The 14,074-nt window shown below is 40.7% G+C and overlaps 1 protein-coding gene across 1 annotated transcript in view; it reads left to right on the forward strand.

Annotated features, from left to right (window-relative positions):
• Positions 1-14,074, forward strand: part of LOC104078782 (rho GTPase-activating protein 32-like) — a gene marked incomplete at its 5' end in the record, with an annotated part of 101,238 nt that overhangs the window by 17,893 nt on the left and 69,271 nt on the right. The window contains one exon of the mRNA XM_009580562.1: positions 1,432-1,516. Within this exon, the coding sequence (XP_009578857.1) occupies positions 1,432-1,516 (85 nt within the window). The remainder of the gene's footprint in view (positions 1-1,431; positions 1,517-14,074) is intronic.

Genomic DNA, 14,074 nt, shown 5'->3' on the forward strand with positions numbered 1-14,074 from the left:
CGGCAAGGATTTTTCATAGTATCTTCATCTGAGCAACCAAAATCCATGCGAAACTAAGTAAATTATAGCTAATGTAATCTAAAACTGGGGGCATGAGAGGTTTTGATGGTGCTCTCACCTGTTTCTCGCCATAAGAGCAAAGCTTGTTAGAGTTTTCAACCTCACAGTTACTGTATTTTTAATTTTTGTGATTTCTTCCTGAAACAGATTAATTAAAAAAAAAAAAACAAAAAAACAACCATACTTATGAAGAAACCTAAAGAGAAGCCCAGGCAATGTATAAATGAGATCATTTTCCCTATCTCCCTATGCTCTGGGAATCTAAACCAGGACAACTGGGTGGCCTAGAATATATTTTTTATTTTATATTTTTTCTCTTTTCCTTTTTTTTGCATTCTGCCCTGTACCTCTTCATTTGAATGGTTTTTGCACAATTTTTATTTTTTAGGGGTATTTTTTCCTTCTCTGATCTCCCGTATGTTTTTTTTCTGTGGGCTTACACTGTCTTTCTCTCTCTCTCTGTCTTTCTCATTCTCTCCCAGAGAATGTAAACCAACTTGTTATGCTTGCAGCTAAGGTTTCAAATCTCTAACCTGCAAAGGGGATCAAAAGTAATCAATATTGCTTGACTTATCTTTGCTAAGAATGCTGACTTGAGGACCAGAACTCCCCAATACTGATTGATCTGTGCATTCAGATCACCTCTCTGTAGTGCTCTGATGCTGTAAGGGAAATGGCTCTTTGTTCGAGTGCTGAGCAGCCAGATGCTGCATCTCCCTTCCCACTTATATTCCCGTGGGAAGAGAGAGCTAGATAATGACAATCTCATTGGCTCACCACCAGAAATATCTATAGGAGTCTATAATAGCTTCAGCAGAAGCAAGAGCATGTTGCAGAGCCAGAGGATCTCCCCGTCAGCCATCATTGTAGCTGGAGACACTTGGGAATAATTATGCCTCACTTTTGAATTTTAAAAAGGCAAAGGATAAATAGCGTTTGTTCTGCACCCTCAGATACATCAACCCGGGACTGATGGGCTGTGATGCCTTTCACAGGTAAAGTTCTACTTTCCTATGTGTCTCGTGTAAGGCTGTTTATTTGCACTGCAAAAATAATGCATTTGTAAAGGTAGAGCGGCTTGTCCCTGCACCGTTTCTTAAAGATGTGGGCTTTGGTGTTGACGAAATGCCACACAATTCTTGAAGGTTGCAATGATAAAAGCCACTTTGCAATTTAGTTTTCCTTTCTCACTCAATTCCTTTCTCCACTGTTTTGGTGCATCACATCAACAAACCCCTCTGTTCCCTCGGCTGTAGGATGAGAAAGTCGTTACTATTTTATATCAGTAACTGCATTGATAAGAGTACTTGATGCTGAGCATTGTTTCAGTGATTTGCATCTATCTTACAGTGTGCTTTTGATGTGCTTCAGGTTATCCTTTACAAAGGGTCATTTCCCGAAGATGGCTGAATGTGCACATTTCCATTATGAAAACGTGGACTTTGGCAACATACAGGTGAGTTTCAGCTTTCTTTTATATACAAAACATCACTGTGTTTGGCTACCAGCTGACCTGGTGGTGGGGGGGGTGGTGGTAGAGGGACCTCCACTAAGGTTTGTTTAGTTTGTTGCAAAATGTTTAGTGATAAGAAGTTAAAGCGATAGGGTCTCTTTGGAATTGCTTCCGTTTACTGGGCCAGAATCTGTCCTCAGCCGTGTGGCCACCCCTTTGAGGTTGGAGATGATTTTATTTCCACTGGATTGGACTGCTGTCACGGTTTTAAGACTGCATCAAACATTCATTACTGAGTCATCTGTAATAACTGCATGCATATTTTTGGCTTTTGTGTGTGTATCTTTAAACAATTGTGTGAACGTATTTATGTAAATATAAATAATTCGAATTTATCCATTTTCTTCATGTTATCTCAGCTCTGCATTGTGCATTGCAGCAGCTGTGTCATCAGAACACAAGAAACTGCTAGTCAGCCTGAGTTGCATTTCTAGCAGTGTGGAGGCTTCACTCCTTTGTGATCCATCCATCAGAAATATAGGCAGAAGCATTTTTCATTGAGCAGTGCCGGGGAGGGCTGGGAACCAAGAGTCACTGCTAGTTTCTCATAACAGGGCACATCTTGTTCTGCACTTAGAGAAGCAGGAATCCCTCCAGCATCTGCCAGCCCTGTAGCCAAAAAGAGGTTACAACCTTTTCATTTGTAAAACATTTCCTGTAATATAGAGTGAATTATTTACCAGCCTTTCATGTTTTCGTACTTGACAGTTTTGCAAGCAGAATTATGCACCTGCTTTTTCTGTCTTTGTAAAATTCCTACTGAGAAGGAGTTTGGGTCCTATTCGGGGCTCGTATCTACTATTATTCACACTTAGTGGCTTTAAGTATGTCCATTCTACTGAGCACGTGTGTGCATTGGCAGACACACACACACACGCACGCAAAGGCAGAGCTTGTTGGACAAAACAGTGGTCTTGAGAGGACACCAGTGCAAAAAGCTCAGTTCTTAACGAGGTCTCTGAAGATGGGCTGCTGATGCAAACAGGAGCAGTCCTCAATCTTTCGAAGCAAAACCGTTTCTTTCTTTTCAGTTTCTGTGCATAGAATAGTGTGGCTAATCTATGTCTCTACTTTTTGTCTCCTGGTAATCTTCTGATTTGACACCACTAATTTTTCAGTCATTTTGGAGAGAAGTTTTATGTTGGAGTAGGTGTTAAGCAGGATTCTGTGTACACACAGATGTGTTTTGCATCTTGTGGTCCTGAGTTATCCTTTCTGTCATTCAGAGATAGTCAGCACAATGTGCAAGCTAGAGAGAGATTACAGCCTTTGCATGGCACTAGTATTTAAAGCATTTTGAAGACAAATAATTTAATTCTTTTGTGGGTTTAAGCATTTCTTGGAATGTTTTAAGAGTGGCAGGGCATACTTGTAGGGTTGATACGCTGAGATTTTTGCGTTTGTGAGAGGGAGAAGCAAAATCATATAATATATTCCTTACAGATTTTCTTTATTTTGTTCTGCCAACAAACCTGAGGCATGTTCGGGTGGGAAGTTTCCACAAGCAGGAGCTGGTGCTGTGTAGCACTCATTTTTGTGGAGTCATTGCTGCACCTACAGCTTTCCATGCTCCTGCTCCGTTGTCCTGTCTGTTGTCCCCTCTGGCACAAACAGGTTACCAACTGCTGTAACCAGAGGAGTGGTCTGGCTGAAAAACAGTAACAGGGGAAGGAGAGTTCAGGAAGAAAAAGTAGTACTGGTTGTTGAGCCACGTCAGACCCCTGAGCTGTTTTCTCTCATGGTGTCTGTGTGGTGAAGCCGGGAGAACCGTGGACGACAGCAGCGTGGGAGGCACTGTCACAGAAGTGTGGTTGTGTGGGTGTTGGGGGGTCAATTCTCTGTTTCCACTGCTACCTCTGAAAAACCGTACATGCTTACAAATTCGTAATCAAAACATGTGCTTGAATAAGGTGAATCAGGCCCTAAGTACCAGCTCCATGCCTTTTGTCCCTTTTTCTAAGCAAGGTTTGTGATAGATTCCCACAGTCTAATGACTTTGTAATACGGATAAAAATATGTTAAGAACAGAGCTTTGCTCCTGAAGTATGAAAGGATAGGGAATTACGGTATTTGCTTCGTAGGAGAAGACCAGTATTAATGGCAAAATAAATCAAAACTATTAATACAACAGCAGTTTACAGACTTAAAAATAGTTTCATCTAGGGCTCATACATTTTAATCAAGTGGCATTCATTGGTGATACCTTTGTGGTAACAAGGTAGACTAGAGAATAGCAGTAGGCTGAATTGACTTGTAAATGACAGCTTGGCACCTAATAGCGAATTACCGAGTTGCATCTGAGGAGTAGTGGGTGTAAACTCCTTTCAAAAATCTATTCACTGTTAAAAATTTGCATAGTAGAAATGCGGTATTATCTGGCTGTGTCAGGAATTGTGTAATGCTGTCTATTAACAGCCTGGCCAAATCTCAGATTGTTTTGTAACGTTTATGTCACTTATAATACGGTCTCATGGTGCAATCGGTATTAATATCTTGGCATTTCACCTCATGAGATCGTTTTAAATTAACTTTCTGAGATGTATAAAAAAGGATTTGTTCTCTTCTCATCCTGGCACCATGCTGACAAAACTAGGTGCATTTTGGGATGCTTTTTCTCTTCAGAAACGTTCTGCTATACTGCTTTCACCAGCATGTATTTTAACCTTATCTGCGTCTGGCCAGAAAGATGCACGTTGCATCAGCTCACCGCACGATTAACTTCAGAAGCGCCTATATCATCCCAATGTAACTTATTTTAAGTTCACAGACAGTTTCTAAGGCAGCTTATTAAATTTAAGCATGATTTCAGGGTCTGCTCGTTGGAAAAGCTTCCTTCTTAAGGGCTCGGGTGGTTCTAGCACCGTGCGGTGTATTGCAGATAGCTGAACTAACATGGAAAGAGTTGATGTGTACACACTAAACAGCGCAGCATCTTCCAGAGAGGAGTTTGAGCTGAAGTTCAGTGCATGAGCGTGGTGCTCAGCCCAGGCTAATTTGATTGCATGTTCCAGGTTTTGTGTTTCAGCTGTAGCGCTGTACAAGTTAACTCATTCACGTGTAATTTGAGTATCTCAGTACCGCAGTCGTGTCACATAGTCTCACTGCGGTTTAGTGAGCTTGAAGGCTTGTTAATACATAGGAATTAAACTATTTCAACAAATGTCTTATGTTGCTAAGTTATACAAAGTAGAATGATTCCCCCCCTAACATGGTACAAATGTAATTTTACTTTATTTAGTGTTATGTGCCATGAATATAAACAGGAGAAATAGTGATTAGGTATTCCATAAATATCTTTACTTCCTGCCAGAAATAAAGACTTCGTTCTTCACTTGAAAGAATTAAGAAATTATCTTTAGTTGAGTAGGTTTTAGTAATGGAATATGGAGAGCTGATCAGCTCTGCACTTCCCAGATAATGTTCTTTGCTCCCTGAAAACCCATTGCTAAAAGAGGGAAAGTGCTGCAATGCTCATTCATACCACTTCAGCAATCTTTCATCTGACACAGATTTACCCCTTCAAACAGCACGGTCTCTGTCTCTCTGTGTTTGCATTTCTGTAGCTGCCTTCTAAAAATAAACCCCTGTCGGAACAGGACTGGATTACTGTGCATGGAAGATCCTCTCCTTATCTGTTAAGCTTTGGCATTGCAGGCGGTAGGAGCATGTTATCAGTGGTAAAGGAAGTATTTGAACCAGAATCACTTCCGCCTGCGGAGGCATCAGCTGCCAGGAATTCCTGTTCCCAACTCAGCAGCGCTATTTGCTCTTTGAATGCCTTTGGCAAGCTGCAGCCTTCCAGCCAAGGTGATGGGCTGCCTTTCACTGCTGGCTGTGGTTTGCGCCTGTAATTGTATTTTCCTGTTGTGTCTTAAGAGTTAGAAGCGTTGCAAATAGCGGTTCACTACTTCTTGTGCCTTTTGTCAGCAAAGGCTTGGTTTGTCTTTTTTCTTTTGTTTAATAATATTCCAGGGAAAGGGGTGCAGAGGGGAAGTGTGCTTGTGAAGGTGTCTCTGTTAATTATACAGTAAAATTTTTTCCTGAGATGGATTGCAAAGGAAACAAAAATGGTAAAGCCTGACCAGATGCCCTCCTCTGGACTTAACTGGGGTAGTTTAAGATGTTTCTGCTGCAGCTAAAAGCAGTCCTTTACATAGATCAGCTAGAAACAACAGGAATGGAGGAGTGCTCCGTGATCTGTGTTTGTGTGAAGTCGGACGGCTTAGCTTGAATCTCCTTCCATTGGTGATTTTAAACTAAGCCTGCTCACTGCCTTCAGTGTAGGAGGGCTTGTTCGTTCCCCAGCTCTTCTGTGGGCATGATAATTTTCAGTATCTTGGCAATCATGAGCAGCTACAGGCTGTAATGTCTTCGTTTATTCTGCTCATTTGCAAAGTGTTTAAAAAGCAAAAAGTATTTATTTTAAAAAGCGAAACATGAAACAGCAGTCCCCAGCCCCAATCCCTTTTAAAAGATGGAAATACACAGCAAAAATCACAAAAACTGGTCTGAATTTTGCTCTGTATCGGTGCTATGAAAGACAATTTTGGTGGGGTTTGCTTTGTCTTGATGAATATATGAGTGGTTATGACATGCATACCCATATTGCATATGAAGCAGTGCTCCTTTTTAGCCTTTCATCTCTTGATGCTATTAATCTCCCCCCCAAATGACTTTCCCATGTTCTGATACATTATGGTCCCCTTCTTTAGACCAAGGGCTCCCCCTCCCGTTCCCCATCTTTTCCATACGGTTTCTTTACTATTGTCTTCTAAAGTGGTAGGGGGAGATGTTGCAAGGGCTGCTTTAGGGACGTGGGTATATATTAAACAACTATGTTCATAATGTAGGTGGAAACTGCTTCTATTAACTTAATAATTCCAACCACAACTCCCTGAAAATTGGAACAGTCTGCTGCCAAGGTCAAAAATTTGCAGTGTCTAGGCCAAGCTTCTTGATACCAAAAAAGTTAGGAAAATATTCGGGTAAGTTCACCTCAGTTTTTGGATTCTTTTATTTCCCAGTCTTGCATACAACTTGCCCCTAACTCAGAAAAATTCTTCCCTGGAACAAGATCACACCTGTGAAATTCCAGCTTGCTTGGTTTTCTTCCAGTGGAACGGGGAGCAATCCAGCATGGGTTTTATAGTGGAGGGCTGAGTTCAAGTACGGAGAGTATCTCTCCATGAAACTTTACTATTGCTGCTCGCACATTTTCTATTTGTTTTACAGTTGTTGCTTGCTGTAGAGAAAGCTTATTAGTGATTCAGCTTTAATGGGCAGGATCCTTGTAAATTGTCTACCAGTTATTAAAGCCTGCTGAAAAAACTGTCAGGATATAATTTCAAGGCTAAGCAGGTCCTTCCGCTGACCCCGTGGTCGTCATTTTGCTGAAGGAGTTTGCGATCCCCTGAAGGAAGAGGGGGGATTGCTTATGTGAGGTGGGGGGGACGTGCTCAGAGCAGCTTGTTGGTAAGAGCGAGCTGTCTGTCTGTCTGTCGCGCTGTCTGTCAGAGGAGCGTGCACGCTCGGGTGTATTTGGAGGTGTAGTACTGAAATGTATGTGAACGGCCAGCTTCGGTCTGCTTTGGGCTTACGCTGATGTTCCCTTGTGGCTTTAGCTGATAAGTCATTCTTAACGCACATTATGCGCTTTGCCCTCACCTTCCTCCCTTCGACTGACAGTTACTGAAATCGATAATTTAGAAACCTTTATCTTTTTTTATAAAGTAAAAGATCATTTGTCTGACATTACTCAACTGACTGGTTATTGAATTGCCTGTCATAGGGAGGAAAGTTTTTTTCAGTTAGTATTTATTTAGATTAGCTCTCTGTCTGATTCCATGTACGTCCTTTTATTTTAAGCTGATCGTCTAGGTGTATAAACGGAAGAGTAGACTATAACCCACAAATAATTAACAGCAAATGATATTTTACCTGTTGATTCAGTTGAACAGGTATTTCTGCTTTTTTTCTTCTCCTTTTGCCTTTGGATGTTTTTGTGAGTTTATATAGGACCAGTCATTCTGCATAGGTGCGTATCACGGGAGAGCAGAACCTGGCGCGGTGTTTCTGTGTCTGGGACAAAATGGCAAATCTGGGTGCTCTGTTTATGAAAGGATTTTGAATATTCCCCGCTCTGTGTGTTTCTTCTCTGCCTTCTTAGTATGAGAGAGATCACTGTGCAAATTTGGATAAGCATTTTCTCAGACTTGAATACCTTGAGATAAGTATCTCACTCATGTGCTGAGTACTGGCGGGCCAAAATGATTTCAGGGATATCTGTGCATACTTGGCTCTTTTTTGCAACTGGGGACTTGGTGGCACTCCGATTTGAAAACGTTGACCTCCTGCAGGAATCCAGCTTATTTTTTCTTCCCCTGCATTGCCCCCTGAAAATACAGCAAACTTGTTTGTGGATTTTTAGTCTTTATTTGTGCATAGTGGCTATTTGATGGCATGAATAAATCTTAAAAGTGACTGTAATAAGCCCAGCTGTTAACTTTGACATTGACCTTCTGCTGTTTGCCACCATCATAAATCATCTTTAGCAGCATGTCACAGAAATTTATAAAAATTGTTTTAATTAGTAACTGGAACAGAGTTGTGTTGGAAAGTTTTTCTTCCCTGAGGTTTAATGACCTGAAAAAACCAGAAAGATGTATTATATGTATAATTAAAATATATTAAAAATTTGAAAAGAATCCGTGAGCTCCAGAAAAATAATCCCTATTTCACTAGTGTTTCATAGTTCGAAAGAGGATTAAAACCCTTATGTTTTTGTATATAGTAAGCCATACTGTTAACAGGAATGGTGTTAAAATGCAGCATAATATTGTATTCATAGATCTGCAAGTGTGCCAAGGTGGTGTGATTTTAATAACTAGCAAACTTCATGCTGATACGATCCCTGAGATTTACAGAAGCTGGGGTGTGTTTTTATTCTCCAGCGGAGGTTTGTCATGCCAGTGGATGTATTAGCTGTTAAACCAAACATCATTGGGAACATTTACATTTTGTGTTTACTGAACCTGCTTACAAAAAGGGTAGTTTGTTTAGTTTGTGCTTACGTGCCAGAATTTTGAGGTTTGATGACAGAGTTGGCAGCTCAGGGGTAGCAAGTTAGGCTACAAGTTTTTAAACTGTTCATTCATTAACTTGGCTTTCCAACGGTGTGTGTGTGTACCTTTGTCCTGTAGGTAAAAATGTTTTCATTCATTTCCTGGTGAAGAGGTGTGGATAGGATGTAGCCTGATCTTGCAGAATTTGTATTCCTGACTGTCTTGGCTTTGAGATCTCTTGCTGGTTAAGGTGTGTTGGTTTGAGCAGACCAGATACGCTCCATCTGTGTTGCCAGGTATGCTCTGTACCCTGGAACCTTGCGGAGACCATTCACTCGTGATGGTTGCGTGATCTGGTTTCCAGGTAGTTTCCAGTCTTTGAAAACCAACACTGCTCTCCCATCTGCTTCATCGGTAATATAATCTCACACAAGGGCGTGGTGAGCTCAAGATTGTTCTCTCATTATAAAACCGGGGAAGAGTTGTCTTTGAGTATTCAGGAAAAAGCTTGTCACTGCACTCGCACTATGATAATCTATCCCGCAAGGCAAGAAAATGCAGGGGAAAGCACTTGAACTAATGGTATTTAGATACTACATGTGAAAATGTTTGCTGTACTGTGACAGGATTCGTAATGCAATGTGTAGCTGCATGTGTGTTAGAGGATGTTTCTAGATCTGCTAAGCTGAGGCCCAAGTTTTGTTGTTTGTTTTACTTGCAACAGAGAGGTTTGTGCAGAAGATTTCCTGTGAACCTAACCCTTCCCAAGGGTCTGGGTTCAGACAGATTTTTCGTTTTAAAAGGGGAAGCATACACACAGGCACATATTCTCACCCACACGTACTATTATAATGTCTAGAAGACGTTTGAACATGTTTGTAGACTTTGATGGTTTTGTTATTTTATCCCATACCGTGGTGTGTGAACAGAAGATGGAGGCTTCTGCTTCCATGTCCTGCAGGCAAGGCTCTGACCTTCGGCTCTCCTGGGCATCCGTACCAAAAAGCTCTTTGATCTCCACTGAGGGTTCCAAAGACATCAATTGCTTATTTCCTCTGACTTTTCATTTCTGGCTATTTTGTCAACAGAACCTGCAAATTCAGGTTGCTGTTTTCCTGGTAAAGCAGTATAAAATTGAATGCTTCCATTACATATGTCATGTGGACATATGGTTGTGGTTTTTTAAAATAAAATACTTAAATGAAGAAGCATGTGATGCTCTTGCTGCTTCTTCAAGACTCCCTCTCCTAAAGTATAACTTCTTTTGTCTCTCTTGAAACTAACTGAACAAATTTTGATTCTACTAAGCAGTTCTTCTTTCCATTCCCCTACTGTATGAATGAAAGAAACATTAATAAAAACTAAATGACTTGCTATGGGACCTTGCGAGACCTTCTCTACCACCATCATAAATTTCTTCCTATCAAATATTTAATTTCCCAGAAGGAGCTTTTATGAGAAGCTTGTTTAGGTCTGCATACATATGTTTAATGCCCCATCAAATGTTTTTCTGGACAATCAGGGATTGGTTTGTGAGTTGCAGTCAGAGCTGACATCTAACTAGAGAGTGAGCTTTTGGCACCATCACACTCACAATTATGTCAGTAATAATTTAGAGGGAAGACTGTTGCTTAATAGATACCCACAAATCCAGTATTATAACAAGTTGGAAATAAAAATATATAGTGCCATATACTTTATGTATGTTCAGGATCCATAAACCTGCCTTAAAATTAATTCTGTTCTGTTGGAAGACTGGTGAAGCTTATAAATATCATTATAAAACAAATTGCCTGGAAAAATTCACTTTTTGGGTAGGTGGTATTGTCTAGTCCTGCCAGTTTACATTTAGATACTAAAAAAAATTCTTATAAGTTACCTTGAAATTCAGTGTAGCTGTATAATTCATCTTTATGGTGCTTGAGTGTTAACCTTATTTATTGCAAGTGTGACATGTCAAAACATTCAGGCTTTAAAATAACCCATTTTGGACCAAGTTCCCATTTACCAGCTTGAAGCAGTTCAAAAAACCAAAACAACTTCTGTTATTTTTTACAGCACGAGTCCGGGAATTTCCTTTGAAATGCTGGTAAATTATTTAATAATTCTGTACAGGCTAAGTCCTACAATGATTATAGGTGTAGCACTCCTGGAACGGGCAGGGAACCCCCTGGGAGCTGTAGCCTTGGGGTAGAAAGGGTTTGCATGAAAGAAAGGCAAGTATCGTATCAGGACGAGGGCACTGCCTTGCTAAGGCGAGGGAGACTCGGGATTACTGAGGCGTAGTGAAGGTGTGAGGCTGGAGAAGCGTCAGAGCCTGATTCGGAGTCCCCTTCCCTGCACCTTCTCTTGTGGCTCAAGGTTTGATTTAATGTCAGGCCTTGCCATTTGTTTTAAAACTACATAAAAGCCGGATCGAGTTTGGAAGCTCTCTTTGGAGAAGCGAGCTTTTAGGCTAGCGCTTGCGTTTTGAATTATTAATGCATTTTCGCAGTCACACTAGAGCTGGGATGTGCACTTTGAATACACCCCAGACAAGCTGTGTTGGTTTTTATTTCCCCTGGTACACGGTCCGTGCATTTCTTTGAACTCTTTTAAGCCTCCGTGTATCCCTCAATTTCTAGCTGCTTTAAGCTAAGTGGAGTTCAAAGTAAGCAGAAGATCTTTTTAGAGCTGGTTGGTGTTGACGCTGAATCAGAGGGCACAGCGAAGCTTTTCTCCTGGCGTGCTGCTTTCCTCTCGCAACTGCTTTTAACTTTTCATGCCTATCTAATATCATAAAGATGAAGAACTTGGGCCATTCATCAGCTCTCTTAGAGACAGTCTGGAAAATAATGTTCCAATTTTCTGTTACGATTTTAAGGTAAACAAGGAGAGAGGGAAGACTCGGATTTTTAAGAACAAAATATCCACATCCTCTTATAATTTTTTGTTGTGTATCATATAGATGAATTTTTGGTTTTCCCACTGAAAAACAATTAAGATGTGGATGATGTATCATGTTTTCTGTTAGGATTATACGTCTACGTGTCTGGCAAGTTGCTATGATCAGATTAAGGATAAAACAGCCACTGTAAAACAAACTATATCTGCAAGAGTAGCAATAATACAAAAATCTCATTGCTAACATAACATGCCCTTGAATTAAAAAAAGTGCGGACTACAGCATGGGTTTCACGTAGGCCCTCTGCTGTGAGGTAAGTACGCTGTGTGTGCATACTCCAGCGTTCCCCAGACAGAAGTTCATTCACGTGTAAATGTGCTCATTTCGATGACTGAAGACAGTTTGAGTTATGGAAGGGCCTGTAGCATTTTACATCTTGTGTGTGCTCATTTAGACAAGTTATTGGATCAGTGCTTGCTGTGGAGGAATGTTTATTCTACACAGAATTGTTGGCAAGTCGTTGTTTTCCTTTGGAAACTGGTAAGTTACTAGTTACAAAACTTAATTGAAATGCCAGCGTAAGAAAGCAAAATAAGAATTTAAATTTTTCATTTGTCCACAATATGGAGCTGCTTGGGGGCTTCTTCTGGAACGGTTCTGCTTTTCGCTCTCTGGTGTAAAGTAGTGCTTTTCTGTGTGACGGCCCCAATTTGTCATTGTAACCACTAATTGCTTGCCTGGTGACTGAAGGACTTGGCCATTTAGCTTGAGTTAATGAGCATCGTTTCACCTGCCCAGAGAGGAACTGAGTTATACTCATTGCTGTGACAGCAGTGTCAGTCCAGGGTGACTTCAGGGGTGCTGCATCAGATTGGTTTATACTACTACTCTTATCCTCATGGTTGTGTTTTAAACATTGGTAATAGTTGAATCGTAAAGACCCATTTCCCTTGAAGTCTGCAGGAATTTGGACCGAGTGAGGGCTCTCTGTGGAGAACACGTGTGTCAGAGGAACAAGGTTCTTATGAGCTTCCGAAGAGTACGTTACACAGTGGCAGGATTATACCAAAACCTTTTTTCTTTGGAGAATGCAATTAAATGCTTAAAAACTAAACGCCCAACTCTGCAATTCCAATGAGAAGTTCTCAGGTAGAGTCTGCAGGGTGTAGACCTGTTTCCAGTGTGAGTTGTTCAAAACCCACCTTCCCTGAACTGTCATTTGGGACATTTAAAGGTTAAAATATTCTTTTCAGATCTTTACTGTTCTATATTCTGCCTCTGGCATTTTAGCAGAATTTTCTAAATTAAAATTCGAAACAGAGTTTCAGATCTGTCTGTGATCCTTTATGCAGTTTGCCTGTATTTTTAACTCTTGAAGTCCATACTCTGGAGACAACCAACTGAGGTTTTGACACATGGGTCAAAAAACCAAGACAACATTTATGAACTACTTCACAAAAGTAAAAGTCATCCTATTAAGCCTTTCCAAGATAATTTCTTTAATACCGTGGATGTAAGGCATTTTGCTTTACCGTTCTTGCTGCTCTTCACTGAGTCAATATACAGAAGCTGCATTCTTTTACCTGCGAAAGCATTTTTTGTCCTCCCCTGGGATTTTGGAAATACGCATGATATACTGCTTTTGCCACATGACATAAGTAATCTATGGCAGGCAAGTAATGGGGTAATTCCTGTGTGTACTTGTGTTCTGGAAAATACAGTTTCATGTTTTCCAGTTGGCCTTTCTGTGTCAGAGTTTGCAATACATTTACATATAACCGTTGGAAAAAAACCAGTATTAATGAAGTGCTCATGGTCTGGAGTGACATGAAGTGTCAAAGGTTGAACCGCACACTGCTGTTGTGCTTCATGATGCAGTCTCTATTAGGTGATCGCATGCTATTTTTCAGTCGGCAGTGTTGTGCAGTTCCTCCCCCTGATCTCTGCCTGATCTCTGAGGTGCCTCAGCAGCGGTGGGAGCAACCTCAGGGCACGAGGAGAACGTTTCTCTTACTTTCCTGGCACCTCTCTCCTTACTCAAGACGACTGTCTATTTGACCTCACTGACTAGCTGTAGGTAAGCCCTTACTAGGGCTTATTTAGCGCACTAAGAGCTTTACTTCTAGTCAGAATTGAGCAGGAATCCATCTTTAGCATCGTGTGACTGACAAGGCCCAGAAAAGCTCTAAAAAAACCCCACATCCCTTCGTTTTGTGTTAGTTACAAGGTTGCAGTTAATATTTAGGAGCATGGGATGCTTTTCAGTGCAATGTAATGAGTTTGATTTTTCCTGGACTGAAAGCTCCAGTCTTCCTAGGATAATGTCTTTAAGGAATGATATAACTGAATTATAGAATTAGATTAAAAATTTTGGGAACTTCAAAATAAGTTTCACTTTTCATTAGGGATTTTTCTGTGCGAGCCTTTAAGTGTACGCGTATCTTCAAGCCTTTCTCAACAAGAGTGAAGAAACTTGTTTGCTTAAAGAAACTTGAGTTTCTCCCATAATTGCTTAGGACTTAAGGTTTCAACATGATTATTTCAATCTTTTTTTCC

The sequence above is a fragment of the Fulmarus glacialis genome, unplaced genomic scaffold (assembly GCF_000690835.1).
Source record: "Fulmarus glacialis isolate BGI_N327 unplaced genomic scaffold, ASM69083v1 scaffold3596, whole genome shotgun sequence".
In the NCBI taxonomy this organism is placed as follows: domain Eukaryota; kingdom Metazoa; phylum Chordata; class Aves; order Procellariiformes; family Procellariidae; genus Fulmarus; species Fulmarus glacialis.